Source organism: Bison bison, unplaced genomic scaffold (genome assembly GCF_000754665.1).
Source record: "Bison bison bison isolate TAMUID 2011002044 unplaced genomic scaffold, Bison_UMD1.0 scf7180017858886, whole genome shotgun sequence".
Classification (NCBI taxonomy): Eukaryota; Metazoa; Chordata; class Mammalia; order Artiodactyla; family Bovidae; genus Bison; species Bison bison.
The window spans coordinates 148,191-161,312 of NW_011489458.1; the positions used below are offsets into that span (position 1 = coordinate 148,191).

Sequence of the window (13,122 nt, forward strand, 5' to 3'; positions counted from 1 at the left end):
CACACACACACAATGGTACGTGTTAATGAAAGTCACTTACCACCTGCTTCAAGGCCCTCTTCTTGTTCTTCTTCCTCATCACCCTCATTTTTGTAGTAAGACTCCCACCCTGACATGTTGTTACTGCTCACTAGGTGAAAGAAAGCGAAGATCAGTAACAAAGTAAATTTAAACCTAAAAGTTATCCACTCCTAGGCTCCTTTGAGATCTGTCCTAAAGGCTACAGGTTACTTGTTAGAAATGGGGATGCTGGATCCTGCTGCCTGGAGTGCTTGGTAATTGAGATGCAAAGGTAAACGGGCATGGGGACCATTCCTGAAGCAGCCTCTCCTGAGCTATATCCCTTAAGGACGATTCAGGGGGGGTGGCCCGGGATAACGCCTCTAATGGGTGTGCTTGGGTAGCCTGACGCAGTGGTCCAGTCCCGCCTCCGGCATCATCCGGACTGGAGATTCCCAGTCCAGGGTACTCCGTCTTTTAGCAGACCCACTTATCCTCATCCCGCCCCCAACTCCTCAGCCAGCTATGCCCACTGAGGTCTCAAACGAAGCTGCCCTCCAAGGCCAGGTGCCGCCTTCTCTCCGGAGGAAGAAACGAAGATCAGAGGCTGTCTCCTCCACTCCCTCGGGTCTGCACACTTCTGGCTGACACCGCCCCACGGCGAGGCTACGGGGGACTCGCAAGACTGAATAGGCAAAGTAGAATGAAATCAGCCCTGACCAGAAAGCAACAAACGAGAACAGCCACTTCCCGCCTACCTTGACCTCGAGGAAGATATTATTTTGGGCGGAAGGCGGGGCGCCGAGCACGCGCAAGCTCCTGTTCTTGCACCCAATCAACGCCGCTTACGTCATCACGCACAGCGCGCCCCGTTCCTGTCTAGCAAACACGCGCACTCCCATAAGGCGCTATCCACACCGGACGCGAACTACCACCACGCCGTCTGCGAAGCCCCGCCCCCGCCCGCCAAACCCCGCCCCTCGTCATCCGTAAGGACACTATGCACATGCGCGAAAGTGCGTCCCCGCCCCCGCGCTGTCTTTCGCACTGACCGTGCCGTCCCCGCTCTGTCACCTCACAGTTGCCGGTGGCGGGTGCTGGGGCGCGAGCAGCCCAGGGCGGCCTCTCCCCGCCCCTCAGGCCGGGCCGGGGCTCGGTCTCCTGTTCCGTCCACTCCCCTCCCCCGTCGGGTACGGGAAGGTCCAAGCCGCTGCCGGGTGCCTGAGGGACTTCGTGGCCGCCGCCGCCACGGGTCCCGATGGAGCCGCCGAATCTCTATCCGGTGAAGCTCTACGTGTACGACCTGTCCAAGGGCCTGGCCCGGCGGCTCAGCCCCATCATGTTGGGTGAGGGGGGCTGTGGGGAGCGGGCGGGAACCGGGCAAGAGGGCTCCGGGACGGCCGGCCGAGGGGGGCAGGCCTGGGTCACGACTCAAGGGAAGGCCCAGAGGATGGAGAAACGCCCGAGGAGAGAAGGTGTGCGTCTGAGGTGGGGGCCCCCTAAGCCCCCCTTTGCAGTCATCACGTTTGAATCCCGGGAGAGGGCGGGGAGGAGTCACGCCCTCCCCAAGCCCTTCAGAGCCCCTCCAGCTCGGAGGAGGGATAAGCCGGCGCTGAGTCCCGGTGGGTGTCCTGACTCGCTCGTGGAGCCCCCTTACACTCCTCCTTCCTCGGAGGGGAGACGAGGTTCCTTTCCGCGCAGTGCCCCGCGTGGTGAAAGGGACACTGCGGAGGACAGCCTTCGCTCCGCGCCAAAGGGAAACTTCCTGCAGTCTCTGGGATAGGTGGGGAGAGAAGGCTAGAGCGTGTTGCACAGGTGCCCCGCCAGTCGCCCCCAGAGAGAATAAAGTCGGGGTCTCCCGGCTTCCGAACTCGAGAATTCACCGAGTTCGGCCTGACTTCGTCTCGACAGTTCCTAAGTTAATTGCTTTTACCCACATGGTGAGAAAGCAATTGGAGGATTGGGTGCTGTTGGGTCAGTAATGATTAGTGAAGGAAGTATTTTCGGTTGTGCTCCATTAAACTACTTAACTACCAGGAGAGAAAACCAGTCCCAGTTTAACGGAGACCAATCCTCTTTTATAACCCAAATACCAAAATGTCTTGTGTAACCTAGGAATAGTCCGGTTTGTGGTTTCAGGTGCTGTTGGGCAGGAAAGGATTATGGGAATAGAAAACTGAACAGTTTGGGAGCATCCATGTGAATGGCTAGTTTTTCTTGACTTCTGTGGAGATGTTAGAGAATGTTTTAATTCGTGTCCATGAGACAAGAGGGGAGAGGTCAAGTAAGAAAGGCTACCTTTGAGTTTGTGTGTCCTTGAGTTTCTAACATGTTTTAGTAGAGTGAACTTAAATCACTTAACTCTGGGCCAATGAGTGATTCCTGTTTGGCTTTCCATCAGAAATCACCTAGGATCCTTGTTAAAAATACAGATACCTTCCTTTCCAGCATATATTGTTAAATGGGAATATAAAAAGTGAAACTGAAATAGTTCTTTCTATATGCAGTTGGGTGTTTGAAGCAAAGGATACTTGTTGTTTAGGCAAATAGTTATCTGGAGAAATACATAAGAAAATTGCTAACAGTGTTAGCTTATGAAAAGGGCAACCTGAGGCTGGGAGACAGGAATTAAAGGGAGATTTTGCTGTAAACTTTTTTGTATCTTTTGAATTGTGCACTATACATATATTGCAAAATAAGTATTGTTTTTGGCCACGCTGATTTGCGGGATCTTAGTTCGGCAACTAGGGATTGAACCCCTCTTCCTTCACAGTTCTAGCACAGAGCCCTAACCACTGGACTGCCAGGGAATTCCCACAAAGTTTTAAATATATGGATTCTAGAGCCTTATTACACAAGTACTAAATAAGAATCTTTTGGAGTTTTGGTCCAGAAACCTGTCTTTTTAATAAGCTCCTCAGATAATTCTTACATAGCCAATCCATGTTTAGAAGTTTGGGCCTAGTTCTCCAGTTGTTAAAATGAGTAAGGCAAATCTGAAAGCAAAACTTAGAGAGTCACTGTTTGAGGAAGGTGACAGTCACTAGTATATTACATCAGTCAAGTTCTGACTAAACCTCTTGGAATGGAGCCATTTAGTTAGCTTGATCATAGTGAGGTGTCACTTTGATACTTCCTAGGCCCATCCATAAAAGCCTCCACCTTTACACTGGATATTTTTTGTTCTATTATCTAATAGTTACTGATTTTAGCTGAAAGGGGCCTTACGGCCATTGATTCATAATTCATTCAACATATTGAGTGCCTACTATATGCTAGTCAATGTCAAGGTTAAGTGAAGATGATGTGATGAATAAAGATGTTCTCTGCCATCATGGAGCTATTTAGTGGGGAAGATAGTAAAAAATAAATAAGCATATGAAATAATTACAAATTGTGGAAAGTATTAGGCTGTGCAGGAAGCCAACTAGGTGCTGAGACGAAAAATATGAAGAGAGACCAATTTTAAATAAGAGAATCAGGAGTAGTGGCTTTTAAGTTGGAAATTTAAGGATGAGGAAGAAGTAGTCATAAGGTGGATGGTGAGGTAGTTACAGGGTTCCAGGCAGAAGGGGAATTAGCCTGCCAAGGCCCTTACGCAAAAAGAGCCTGACCTGGCACTGGAAGAAGACCTTTGTGGAGTTCAGTGGGTGAAGAACAAAGTGCCTTAACTGAAGGTGGAATACTGGGACTCCTTCCCATCCAATCTGAAAGCTTTTTTAATAGATGTGAAATCCTAGAAGACCTCAGCCAAATTGGAACTTCATCAGTTGGGCACCTTTGATTGCAGTGGTATTTCTGAGAACACTACCTTGCCTGCAAATTTAATTCTCTGTTCTCTATCTGCTTTTCTCATATTGCTTCTCTACCTTTTGTAAAAGTAATGAAAAAAGGGTTATCAGAGCTGATAATTGTTACTTTCTAGAGTTAAAAACATGGAAAATGGGCATTGCTTTACTGGTTCATCCCATCCAAACATCACTAACCTTAAAGTTGAGTGTGTCCCAATTCTGTGAGTAGCCATCCATTGATTTCCCATTCCTAAATATTAATGTATTTGAATGTTTAAAAAATCAGTTTTTTCCTGTTTTTTTTTTATGTATTCTAGAAGCATATTAATAGCTAGAACTTACTGACTGCTTGCCATGTGCCAGACCCTTCTGTTTCCTGAGTATTTTCATGTGTTACATTCTTCACCACAATTTTGTGAGAAACGTCCTATTATTACCTCCATTTTTCAGTTGAGATTCCTGAGATAAAGGGCATTAAGAAGTTTGTCCCCAGGTCACATCTGGTAAGTAGCAGAGCTGGGCTGTGAACACAGGCAGCCTTGACTTCCAGAGCTCATGTTCTCAGTTATTTTGCTGTACCACCTTTCCTGTGTAATCTGTTCCTTTATAACTGATGTAAAGTAGGGACCTCATTCAAGTTTATAAAGGCATTTTTTGGCCAGATGTTTCAAATCTGGATGAGGAAAATAGCTGAGTTCAATGTGTGTGCCAATCATAATCACAGATTTATGACCATCCCTCCTGGCCTTCATTGTCCCGAACTAGTATGACCTCATCAGCAATGCCCTCTCAGTCTTTTTTTTTAAGGTGGGGTGGCCTGGCTCTTTAATTTAGTTGTTGTACTCTTGTGACAGTTCCTCATTATGAGACCCCATCTAGTCTATTACATTCATAACTAGACCAGATAAAGCCCAGTGTAATTCCGTTCTCCCCTGAAACAGTGTGGACTCCACAGTTTTACCCTGTCCCCTTTTCAGTCTTCTAGAATTGCTTCTCATGAAACTGTTCCTGTTCCACTCAACATGAACATGATCCCAGAAATATCCTTAGCTTTCTAATCGAGCAGATGGCCTGATTGTACTTTTTTTTCACGGTCACTATTTGCCTAAGATAATTAGCTATTATGATTGTCCTTCAGTTTGTCCTTTTAATAATTTTGGCTGCTCTTTAAATTCCTTGACCTCTTTTTGTGCGAAAGTATGTAAAAATAAATGTGGAGGTTTATGTATTTATTTAATTGTGCTAAGGGATTCTTGTATTTGTTGATTGTTTTCTGATCTGAGGTTTTGTGTGCATATACATGTTCCAAGATCACATTTATTTCCTCTTTACAAGCCTGTCTCAAAGTTGTTCTCAGATTTAAAGACTTAGGCATATACAATATATATAAATATATATTCCCGGCAGAATGCAATCTAATGAATATTTGAGATTTTACACTGCTCAGTTTCTTGCTTAATTCTATAGTACAAATATTAAGAAAATAAAACACTGTCCTTGAGTGTCCAAGACTCTGTCCTTGAGGAGTTTATTTAGTTAAAAATAATGTTGTACATATACCACATTAGATAACAGCCCAAAAGAGATTAGGATTAGATGCCAAAAAGAAGTGAGTGGTGAAACAATTATTTTAGGCCTTGAAAGACGGGACAGGCCATTGTGGGCTGGATGTGTCAGAAAGACTTCAGCAAGAACCCTGAGCTCCTGAAAGGCAGGGACGCTGTCTCCCCTGCGTGTTCCCTAGCGGCCATTCAGAGCTGGTGGTCAGTAAATATTGACTATATTTACCCAGAGACAAGCTCAGGCTTAAAGATTAGACAGAATGTATTTAAATCTGAGGGGATTTATTTAATGTTTTAATGCCATCTATTGTGCTTTGTTTTAGATATTTATTCTTCATTGTGTGTGTTGTTTTATATCCATCCAATGAGTTAATTTAGTAATAACTGCCGTTTCTTAATGGCAAAATGAAAAAACGAATGTGACTTACTAGGCCTTTCATGATCCTTCTGCTTTTCTCTCCACCTTCACCTGTCCCCACATCCTGAACAGTCTCTACTTAAGACTTTCTCAACTGGGTTCTACTGGAGAACTAAGCCCTGGGGAAAATGATCTGAGTAACTGTTTCTCCCAGTAGATCCTCAAGGCATCATGGCTTAATTGTCTTAACAGAACCCCAGGGTCTGAGAAGATGGTTGTGCATCTTAACAGGACTGAACTGTTCATTTCTTTTTCACCTCCAGGCTTTTCAAAGGCTGTGCCCTCTGCTAGGGATAGTTTCTCTCCCCATCTCTTAGCCTGGATAACTTCTGCTTATCTTTGAGGTCTCTACTGAAGTGTTACTTCCTCCAGGAAGCCTTCCCTATCCCCCTGCCTCTCAAATCTTGGTCATGTGTCTCTATAAAGTAGGGATAACATCCTGTGATCTCCTCTAATAGTATTTATTCTCTTATAATTGCATGTTTTCTCATCTATGTCCACTCCCCCAGCCCCACCTGGACTAGAAGCTCCACTGGGGACAAGAATCCCTGATTGTGCATGAGTGCTAAGTCACTTTAGTTGTGTCCAACTCTTTGTGACCCTATGGACTGTAGCCCGCCAGGCTCTTCTGTCCATGGGATTTCCCAGGCAAGAATACTGGAGTGGGTTGCCATTTCCTTCTCCAGGGGATCTTCCCCACTTAGGAATCGAACCCTCTTGTCTCCTGCACTGGCAGGCAGATTCTTTATCACTAGCACCACCTGGGAAGCCCTGGAATTCAGTAAATATCATACAAACTGAGTAAGTGAAGCAGGTTGCAGATCTACCTCAAAGCATTGCTACAAGGCCTGACTCATAACACCAAGCAGTGATTAAGAGGGAACCCACTCAGTACTGAAAGAAAAGAACTCACAAATTAGTTATTTTTATCCTGAGAAAGAATCCTGTACTAGCTCCTAGAGCTAAAGTATTAAGTAGTTTTAAATCTATCCTTTTTTGAGGATTAAAATACCTCTCAGTTTTTAACAGTGTTTTGCATTTTGATTTTGTGATGACCTTTCCCTGCCTTAAGGAGGGGCAAGCCCCCTGCTAATAAGCTTTTTTTTTTTTTTTTTTACAAAATAGGTCCAGAGGTCCACTTATGATACACAAATGTTTCTTTTTACCTTTTCCCACATAGATTCAACATTTACCTAGTGGTTCTAGAGAATAGTGAAACTCGCTCAATCATGTCCGGCTCTTTGCAACCCCATGGACTATACAGTCCATGGAATTCTCCTGGCCAGAATACTGGAGTAGGTTGCCATTTCCTTTTTCAGGGGAATCTTCCCAACCCAGGAATCGAACCCAGGTCTCCCTCATTGTAGGCACTTCATTCTTTACCAGCTGAGGCACCAGGGAAGCCCTCATAGCTCAGTCAGTAAAGAATGTACCTGCAATGCAGGAGACCAGGGTTCAATCCCTGGGTCAGGAAGATCCCCTGGAGAAGGAAATGGCAACCCACTCCAGTACTCTTGCCTGGAGAATCCTATGAACAGAGATGCCTGGCAGGCTACAGTCCACAGGGTCACAAGAGTCAGACACAACTTAGTGACTAAACCACCATCTAGAGAATAAGCTGATTTTTTTTTTTTTTTTTTAAGTTAACCCCTTCACATTGCTGGTAATCTGGAAAATCAGATTAAAACATTTACAGTTAAGAGCTCTTTGTCCTTGTGGAGAGACACCTAGGAGGTGAGCTAGTGTGCTCAATTGCTCAGTCATGTCCAACTCTTGCATGGACTGTAGCCTGCCAGGCTCCTCTGTCCCGGGGATTCTCCAGGCAAGAGTACTGGAGTGGGTTGCCATTTCCTTCTCCAGGGGATCTTCCTGACCCAGGGGTTGAACCCAGGTCTCCTGCATTGCAGTCAGACTCTTTACCGACTGAGCTACTAGAGAAGCCCAAGGTGAGCCTGGGCTACTTTCAGTTTACACCCACGAGCTAATGCCGCCTGCCCCTGGAGTCCCATCCCTGCCACCCACTTTTTGCTTATTAGTAGACATTTATTTAGCACCAGTAGTATACAAGGTGAGAATGTCCCATTGCCAACTTGTGTGTCTATACACACAATCTCCACTACCTTAATTGGCGAGGGAGGTAGATGGAGTATCTTCTCCTTGGCTTTTATATACTGACTTTACTCTTATAATCAGGACCTCAGTCTACATTCTTTGTTGTTAATGATGAAAAACAGGGCTAATATCCACAGCTTCTATTTGTTTTCATGTGCATACCTCACAGGCTTCCAAATCAATGCAGTGGGTGTGCCAGCAAGCTTAGAGACATGCTGCCATCTGACCCATGCACTCTGCAGCTTGCTGAGGAAGTCCTAGTGGGAAAACAGTCTGCTTTTCTGTAATGTGCTTATAGCCACTGAGCCTAATTCACATCCCCCAATGGCCTTGTGCCCTGATTCAGTCTCAAACCCTCACCACCTACTCACCTACTGTGTCTCAGTCTGAACAAAAAAATTTAAAAATCACTCCAGTCCCACTTTACAATGCTGGTCACCCCCAGAGGAGGCCATGACCCTGGTTCTTGCCCTCATGAGAGCGCCATGAGGACAAGCTAATGTTACATTTACAGGACAGCTAACATTACATTTCTACCTGAGCTGCTCTAACAAGTACATGGTCATACCCCCCTTTTTTTTTTCTCTTTACACTGGACAAATCATGAGTTTTATTTACCGGTTTGAATGATGTTAATAAATATTTGTCCCACTCTACTATGTAAAGATGTGAAAATAAGGATAACTATGAAGCACTTTAAGAAAGGATGTGAATCCACTCAATCCATTTCAAGTTGTTTCTAGGTGTTTGGTAGATGGATTGATAAATGACAGAAGGATAAATAAGAGGACCTTTTTTTCTGTAGTTTCTATCACCATTCTATGGGTGGATGGGATCTTAAGCATACCTTGATGTGGTTGAATAAAGAGGAAGTATAATGTCTAGGTTGGGGCTTCTCCGATGCCTCAGTGCACAGAATCTGCCTACCCTGCAGGAGCCGCAGGAGATGTGAGTTCGATCCTTGGGTTGGAAAGATCCCCTGGAAGAGGGCATGGCTGTCGCACCCCAGTATTCTAGCCTGGAGAAGCCCATGGACAGAGGAGCCTGGCACGCTATAGTCCACAGGATTGGCACTCACGCATGCATAATGTCCAGCTTACAGATAAGTTCAATGATCAGTACAGAGAATATCAAGGAGAATGAAGTAGGACTTGTTTCCCACAACTTTGCATTGTTTTTCAGGTGTAAAAATAAGCGGCAGGAAGGTCTCTGAGGCCTCACTCCAAAAACCCATTATTTTAGTAGGACTGGGTTTGAACCAGTGCATCTGGACCTGCCACCTGTCTTCCTGGGTCATTGAGCGTGGGCATCTGAGAAGGCAGAAGCAGGGTGCAATATGCCAGGGTTGCAAAGTCATTTGAATAACAAGCCAGGGCAGCCAAGATTGAGGCTCATTAGCCTCATTAGCACCGTATGTCAGCCACCACAGCTGTGCATGTAATATCTCTGATCCAGGTTCTTTGCTCAGCCCTAGAATCACAAAGATGCATAAGCAACGGCCCTTGTCCTTGAGACCATTATAGTCTAACGAGGGGAAAAGACCTATAAGTAGGTAGTTTTTATACCAAGATGCTGTGAGCAGCCATAAAACTTTCAAATGGTAAAGCCTAAAAGAAAAAAGAGGTATTCTTTTTGTGGGGCACATATTATGTGCCAGGCACTGTGCTGGGCCTCTTTCATGTGTCATCTCTTAATCTTGGAAATGTTATGAGCTGGACACTATTACTATGCCTTTCGTTCCCTAACAGAATCGAAAACCAAGGTTCCCACAGTACCAACCAATAGAACTTCCTGCAGTGATGGAAACAATCTAGATCTGCACTGTCCCATGGCTAACTGCTAGCCACACGTGGCTGTTGAGAGTGCTTGAAATGCGGTACTGAATTTGTTCCTTTGATTTTAAAAGCCACTTGTGGTCAGTGACTACCATGCTGAACAGCTCAGGCTTAGAAAAGTTCTCAACTTCTCCAAGTTGATCTACATGACCTGCTTCTCCATTACTTCTGCTCACCTCCTGCTTTTCTCCTCACTCACCCGCTCTAGCCACAGTGGCCTCCTGAAGGTCCCTTGGATACACCTAGCATGTCCTGCCTCTGCATGGCTCCCTCCCTTGCCTCCTTCAGGCCTTTGCTCAAATGCCACCTTCTCAAATAGGCCCACCCTGGCCGTCGCTGAAATGCCCAGTCTCCCTTATCCTGCTCTTATTTTTATCACTCATTGTTGTTAACCTACTGTGGTTTATTATGCTTATTAGTATTATTTATTGACTGTCCTATCTCCACACCCTGTGAATGCATTGAAGGAGTTTTGTTTTTTTTTTGTCTCCTTTGCATTCTGACGTATCCTTAATGCCAAGTACATCACCTGAAGTTTAATAGTCACTTAATAAACATTGATTCACTGACTTTTAAAAGTTAGTGAATTTTAAAAATGTTAGCCATACCATTCAGCTTGCAGGATCCTAGTTCCCCAACGAGGGACCAAACCCAGGCCCTGGGCAGTGAAAGCGCAGAGTCCTAACCATCAGACCACCAGGGAATTCGCAGAACCTGTGTTCTTCTTTACTACACTGTACTTCCTGTCTTATAAGTATAGTGTTCTTCCCAAAGTAGATGAGAGCAGGATCACCCAGGAGAAAGCAGGATTCCTTATCTGTCCAGTTTCGTGCATCATTGCATGTCTCCAAGGAAATAAACATCAGATTGCTGCCATTTAGACAATAAGCTGCTTTTTATGTGTCCGTCCAGAAGAGCACACCAGCTCAATTTAAAAGGCAATGTTAGTCTCTCCACTTTACCATTATGAAAGGAAGAGTGTGGTCTTTTAGAGTCGGCTGGAAGAGCTGAAGAGTCCAACTCAGTGCCTGTCCTAAATGGGTTATCACTTACTTTTGGCATCCGTTTCTGTTTCTGATCCATCTCTGTAGAATTTCAGCTCGGTTTGGATCAAGGCAGAGCCTGCCCCACAGTCCCCAAAACCCCGGGCCAGAATCCCTCTGTCCCATTTGTGACTTTGTGGTCAAAGCAGCCGGTCTCCTAGTGAAAAGCAGACTGGTCTCTAGAGGCAGAAGAACTCTGCTACATTTTATTTTCCTTTGTTATTTCATTTAGCCTCGCAGCACTAACAGCAAAGTGTAAAATGATTACATGTAATTCAGGATTTCAGACTAATCTGATGGATACTGAAATCCGTTCTTAGATCTTACCTATCAACCCTGAAGTGGAATTTCTTTGATCTTTTTAAAAAATTATATCTAGTATCTCCATTTATCAGAATTCTGTGTCCCACACACTGTGCTGCTTTACACCAATAATCATTACTGATTATAACAACTTTGTATAGATGAAACTGAAGCTCATGTTGAATAAACTTGCCCAAGATCCACCTCTAGCAAAGGGAAAAGCTCAGATCTGAACTTACGCCATATTCCTTTTTTCTTTTTTAATATGGACTATTTTTAAAGTCTTTAATTTGTTACAATATTATTTGCATTTTTAATGTTTTTTTTTTTTGGCCACGAAGTATGTGGGATTTTAGCTCCCTGACCAGGGATTGAACCTGTACCTCCTGCATTGGAAGGCAGAGTCTTAACCACTGGACTGCAGGGAAGTCCTATGCCATATTCTTAACTGCTTTTAATGACACTGTGCTGCATCATCAATAGATTGTCATGGAGGAGCCATGGTTTCTTTCGTCTCTTCCAAAAAAAGAAAATTAAGCCAAGGTTATCTGTTTTAAGTTTGCTTGAAAGGGCAAGATAGTGCAGGTTAGGCAGAGGGAAAAGTGTAATCATATCAGCTCCCCTTCTGTACAGGGCCTAGTTTCATCCTTTAGAAAGTCACAGGGCAAACACCGAAGCATTGAAGGCAAAAGTAAGCACTCTTTGCTTCAGATCAGATCAGTCACTTTGTCGTGTCTGACTCTTTGCGACCCCATGAATCGCAGCACGCCAGGCCTTCCTGTCCATCACCAACTCCCAGAGTTCACTGAGACTCACGTCCATTGAGTCAGTGATGCCATCCAGCCATCTCATCCTCTGTCGTCCCCTTCTCCTCTTTGCTTAGCACTCAGTAAACAGTTACCCTGAAGTGATAACCAGAGGTGGGTGAGTGATGTTCGATCACGCTCTCGTGTCCTTCACTGTGCTTCCTCTTTATCCTCCTGCACTCCTGCATCTCCCATGGCTGACTGTGCAGACCTCCTCACTCTATTCTCAGCTCTCTTCCCTCCAGTACATCTTCTGTTCCTACAGTTCTCTCTTGGAAGACACAGTTATCATTTGAAAACCTGGGTCTGGTCACGGCCCTGTGCTGCCTCGCACCCCCATGGCCTGCAGTGTGGGGCGGCCTTCTGCGCAGGTTTGCTCTCTCCTCGCACCCTGGCCTGCCACTTGTCCTCTTCCCGCCATCACTGCACCCTTTGCTGTACCCTGCCTTAGTCTTTTTCATAGCTCTGTGTCTGCATATGCTGTTCCCTCTGGCAGAAATGTCCACTCCTCTCCCTGTTTGTTCACTGGTTACATTGCAGCTTTGAAGTAGTTCAGAGCTTTACCTTTTTACGTTTATTTCTATTATGGAGCCTATCAGCATTCACAATAAACTGTGGAAAATTTTGAAAGAGATGGGAATACCAGACCACCTGACCTGCCTCTTGAGAAATTTGTATGCACGTCAGGAAGCAACAGTTAGAAGTGGACATGGAACAACAGACTGGTTCCAAATAGGAAAAGGAGTTCGTCAAGGCTGTATATTGTCACCCTGTTTATTTAACTTCTATGCAGAGTACATCATGAGAAACGCTGGACTGGAAGAAACACAAGCTGAAATCAAGATTGCCGGGAGAAATATCAATAACCTCAGATATGCAGATGACACCACCCTTATGGCAGAAAGTGAAGAGGAACTCAAAAGCCTCTTGATGAAAGTGAAAGAGGAGAGTGAAAAAGTTGGCTTAAAGCTCAACATTCAGAAAACGAAGATCATGGCATCCGGTCCCACCACTTCATGGGAAATAGATGGGGAAACAGTGGAAACAGTATCAGACTTTATTTTTCTGGGCTCCAAAATCACTGCAGATGGTGACTGCAGCCATGAAATTAAAAGACCCTTACTCCTTGGAAGGAAAGTTATGACCAACCTAGATAGCATATTCAAAAGCAGAGACGTTACTTTGCCGACAAAGGTCCATCTAGTCAAGGCTATGGTTTTTCCTGTGGTCATGTATGGATGTGAGAGTTGGA

The 13,122-nt window shown here is 44.9% G+C and overlaps 2 protein-coding genes across 9 annotated transcripts in view; one reads left to right on the plus strand and one right to left on the minus strand.

The window, feature by feature from the left end:
- The window catches only part of XRCC6 (X-ray repair complementing defective repair in Chinese hamster cells 6), a 26,006-nt gene extending 25,154 nt beyond the window's left edge, over window positions 1–852 (minus strand). For 2 of the 8 annotated variants that reach the window (XM_010829907.1, XM_010829950.1), the window contains exons 1-2: window positions 534–733; window positions 41–130 (exon numbers count right to left, since the gene is read on the minus strand). In XM_010829907.1, coding sequence (XP_010828209.1) covers window positions 41–130; window position 534 — 91 coding nt within the window. In that variant the 5' untranslated portion in view covers window positions 535–733. The other 6 variants (XM_010829911.1, XM_010829927.1, XM_010829922.1 and 3 more) reach the window with 6 other exon arrangements.
- A 177-nt stretch (window positions 853–1,029) lies between these two features.
- The window catches only part of DESI1 (desumoylating isopeptidase 1), a 21,716-nt gene continuing 9,623 nt past the window's right edge, over window positions 1,030–13,122 (plus strand). The window contains exon 1 of the mRNA XM_010829964.1: window positions 1,030–1,346. Coding sequence (XP_010828266.1) covers window positions 1,259–1,346 — 88 coding nt within the window. The 5' untranslated portion in view covers window positions 1,030–1,258. The remainder of the gene's footprint in view (window positions 1,347–13,122) is intronic.